General features: G+C 31.5%; 1 protein-coding gene across 1 annotated transcript; it reads left to right on the top strand.

Moving 5' to 3' along the window:
* The first annotated feature begins 1,574 nt into the window (after positions 1–1,574).
* LOC131073333 (BTB/POZ domain-containing protein At3g50780-like) lies at positions 1,575–2,930 on the top strand. The gene has a single exon (XM_058009743.2). The coding sequence runs from the start codon at positions 1,575–1,577 to the stop codon at positions 2,928–2,930; it is 1,356 nt and encodes a 451-aa protein (XP_057865726.1).
* The last annotated feature ends 1,496 nt before the right edge of the window (positions 2,931–4,426 follow it).

Genomic DNA, 4,426 nt, shown 5'->3' on the forward strand with positions numbered 1-4,426 from the left:
AAGGTTTTGTTTTGACCAATGAGATGAAACGATGATATCATGCTCACTGGGACAAGTGGAAAACATTGACAAAATCCAAGCACAAGTGGGCTAACATATATTTTTCTAGGGCTTTTTAAAGAATACATAAGAAACACATCCAATTAAAAAAAATTATTTGACTAAAGCCATAGTTTAAAGATAGAAAAAACAAATTCATACCTAGAAAAATTTAAACAATTTTCTAGTGTTGGAAAAGATGATAAGTGCATAGTCCAATAAATATATGTCCCTTCATATCAGCTAATGTCAATGAGGGAAAACGGGGTTAATTTGCAGGAAAATATTACATAACCCTAACAAATCATAATATCAACTTCGAGACCTCAAAAACCTAACAACAGGTGCCTTTGTTGTATCCTTGCATTCTAATTTGGGCTTTTTAGAGCACCATGTTTGTTGACAACTAAAGATGAAGCAACTAAGCCTCCTTCACTGATAGTATAGAGATCTATGCTACTAAAAATGAGAAACGAAAAAAAATAAAAAAAATAAAAATGGAAATGTTACTTGAAAACAAAATATTTATAGATTGTATATAAAAAATAGATTTTATACACATATTTGTTTAAATTAAAATTTATTATAAAATTTATTTCACCTAAATAAATATGTTGTAGAAGTTATAATATATGAAATACAAAACAACATTTTTTTAATTAATTAAAAAATAAAGATTATCAAATATAATTATCTATATTGTTTTTAATTATAATTTATAATGAATAATAAAAATTAAACTATAATTATAATTAATAATTAAAAAATATTTTTTTTTTACAAAAGATAATTAAAATTAAATAATAAAAGATTTTAAAAATATAGTAAATTCTTATAGAACAATAAAAATTGCATGACCAAAGTTAAGAGAAACAACTAGGTTTTAAAAGATTTGGCAAAAATTCACTTGATTTGAAATTTCAAATAACTAAGGTTTTAGGGCCACATCATCAAATATGATGCCACATCAACATAGGTTTTGCCAAGGTTTCCAAAACAGCCAAAGAAAAAATGAAACCAATAGGTGTGCAAAAAGGCCCCAATACTTGTGCAGCTGATGTGGCATCACATGATTGGTTACTTTTCACAATAAATGGTATATTTCATTCAATTATTGGTACTTATCATACAACTATTGGTGCAATGTTATACAAAAATTGGACATTAAATCAATAAATATGATAGTATTAAATCAACAATTTTTATCACAAGAATTGAAACGTGCGCTCAACTAATGAATCCTTTCCCCTAAATAGTCTGCACTCATCAATCTGAAGCAGCAAAGATTCTAAAATACAGGGAGGAGAAGAGAGGAGAAGAAGAGACAGTAAAGAAACCAAAGGAGAGGGAGGAGAAGAAGAGGCAACAAATAAACCAAAAGACAAAGAGGAGAGGAAAAGTTAGATAACCGTTGGACTTCACATTCAATAAAAACTGCATGAACCATTAGCCACCCACGAACAGCTACAAATCAGCAAACTGGACGGGTAGCAGGAATCCAAAAACCCAAACGGCTGTTACGTCAAAAGTTAGCAATGGATTCTCCATTTTTCCAATTTGGCGATCAGAACAATAGTGATGTGAAACTGTACATATATTACTCTGATGGACATCCATACGGTGGTAATCCCATTTACCTGCATTCTCAAGTTCTGAAGAAATCAGGTTATCTTGAAGCTAGGCTTAAAGAAAACGGGATCAGTTTAGACATTACTCCAGATGGCTCTGCTCATGCTGAGGATTACATCGACTGTATTCGTCTCATGTATTCATCTTACTGCCAAAGACCCCTTTCTTTTTCCAATGTAGATGACGCCTTACGGATTTTACCAGTTGCTTCCGAATTGCTGTTTGAAGAGGGAATTCAAGCTTGCATGGAATATTTGGAAGCAGTTTGTTGGACTCCCCAACAAAAGCTAAGGATCCGAAATCTTCTATCATCTTTGCAGCTAAATATTTCAACTGATTTAGCTGAAAGGCTTAAAATATCTAAAGCCTTTTTTCATGAAGAACTAGAAGTCTTAAAAAGCCTCTTGCTTTTTGACATTCTTAATGACCGCTTTGTTATGCACGGCGTGCCTGTGCAACACGTGCAAGATACATTGAAGCAACAGATAGTTGCATACTTTGAGGAAGATATACATCCCGCTATTCAAAAAATATGCAGAGATGCTCTTTTAGACGTATTTACAATGAGAATTGGTGGTTTTAAGTTTGAATCTGTATCTACCGAGCTAAGGGATTCTGCTTGTGAATCTCTCTTGTGGTTTTTGGACTTGATTAAGCTCTGTAAAAGAGATGTATTTGAAGCTGCATTCACAATTTTTGTTGAAGATGAAGAAATTGCTGACATATTAGCAAAACCCCATATAAGCTGGACACCTAATGCTGCTATATTTGGAGTAAGGAGTAGGGCAAATCAGTCGGTCAAATTCGGACAAATAAATAATGATCATATCTTTTCTGATTCAGATAGGTCATATTCGAGCCGTGTGCTGGAAATTTTAGTCCACAGGTTTCTGGGCGCTGTGGCAAATGGAGATATAGTTATTCCCAAACCTGCACGTGTTTCATTTCTGATGAAGTGGGTGCCAATCATGGCATACCTTATCTGCACGTTTTTCCGTGTACACAATCTTATTTCTGAAAGTGATTCGCCTGAGTCTTCCCTTAGTCCTACTCGAGGTTTGAAATTCTCCGAGATGTTTAAAGGAGGAGTGACTAAAATATTAGCAAGCCTTCCTCCCAGTGATCAGAAGCAGATTTTTAACTCTTTTGCCGATACTGCTAAAAACTTTCAAAATTGGGAGGGAGGAATCTTCGATTGGTGGACTAAGGTGATATGGATGGCAGTCATGGCTGCGAATGGCAGCCACCTTCAGATGGAGTGACGAGTTTTACTGGTATTTGATTAATACAAGGATTGTCATAGAAAGAGTTATTGAAAAAATTCAGACAAATGAATAGTGAGTTGATGGTTTCAGTATGGTCATTGTACGCTTTCCTGTTTGTCTATGGAATTTTTACAATTGAAATTTCAGACAAATGAATAGTGAGTAGATGGTTTCAGTATGGTCATTGTACGCTTTCCTGTTTGTCTATGGAATTTTTACAATTGAAATTTCCTGGTTAATCTTGTTGTCATGTGTTAATCTGATTAGTTATAGTTATTCAAAAACCATTTTACATGGTAATATTAATCATACTAGTTCAACTACCGAATCCCATGTTTTTGCATTTAAAGCTGGTCTAGATATTCTTAGAGAGCTCTACAATATGTTAACTTTTAATTTAAATATGTGGAAGGTTTGATGATTAACTTTGACATGAAACTACGTCGTTTTACATTTGTGGGGAGGGGATAAATATGAATATTATAGATAGAGTATAATAAGAAGCATTTAAATGCATACAATTTGAGTTGGTTTAGTGTTGGAGAATTTGTACTCTTGAAAGAGAGGTCACAAGTTCAAATCCCACAAAGGGTATAGCATGAAAATTATAATGGTGTAAAATAATGAAGAAATGAAAGCTCAGGAAGAGAAGAAGAAAATATGATGAAAATATATATCTATATATATTTGAACTTTAACTATGCATAATTGATATAACATTATGTTTTTGTCATTTTATCATTATGAATGAATTCTATTTATAGTATGATGAAAATATATATCTATATATATATATATATATATATATATATATATTTTACGAAATATCTTGTTATATAAATTGTACATAAGAGTGTTTGTGTTCATTGAGATTAAATTATTATAATGATTATTTATTTTGAGATACCTATTTTGGTTTTTTCATTATTAATTGTTTTTAAGAATACAATTATTTCTCTTCCAATAAGAATTTTTGGATATTCTCAAGAAATATTTGATAAAATATATTTAAACATATATTTTTAAAGTTAAATGAAGCTTTAACACTATAAGTTACATAGGGTGAAAGTAGTGAAAATTTTATGAGAAGGTCAAGAGTCACCTACTCATTAGAAGAGGAAGAGTCTTCTTGTATTATTTATTTGATTTTTTGAAGGGAGGGAGGGGGATCTTCTAGTTGTTCAGAAATTTTGGTTTTCATTTCAAGGGATGAAATATTGAATTATTGATTTGGAGATAAAATTGGAAGTGGATGATATATAAGATTGAGAAGAGGAACTAAAAGAATTTTCAAAGATTCATGCTACCTCTTGGAAGCTATGTGATGTAGGATTTTCCATCTTTTAGAAATTGATGAATAAATTTTGTTTGAAAATTGATTTAGATTAATATAATGTACTTCCTTTTTTGACGATCTTGTATGTTCTTATGTATTTTCCATGGAATGGGATTTGTGCTTGTGTAATCTTCCAAAATTTGATGAGAGGTGTGCA

This window comes from Cryptomeria japonica, chromosome 10 (genome assembly GCF_030272615.1).
Source record: "Cryptomeria japonica chromosome 10, Sugi_1.0, whole genome shotgun sequence".
NCBI classification, from domain to species: domain Eukaryota; kingdom Viridiplantae; phylum Streptophyta; class Pinopsida; order Cupressales; family Cupressaceae; genus Cryptomeria; species Cryptomeria japonica.

Coding starts and splice junctions, on each gene's coding strand:
- LOC131073333 (XM_058009743.2), top strand. CDS start 1,575: ATGGATTCTCCATTTTTCCAATTTGGCGATCAGAACAATAGTGATGTG.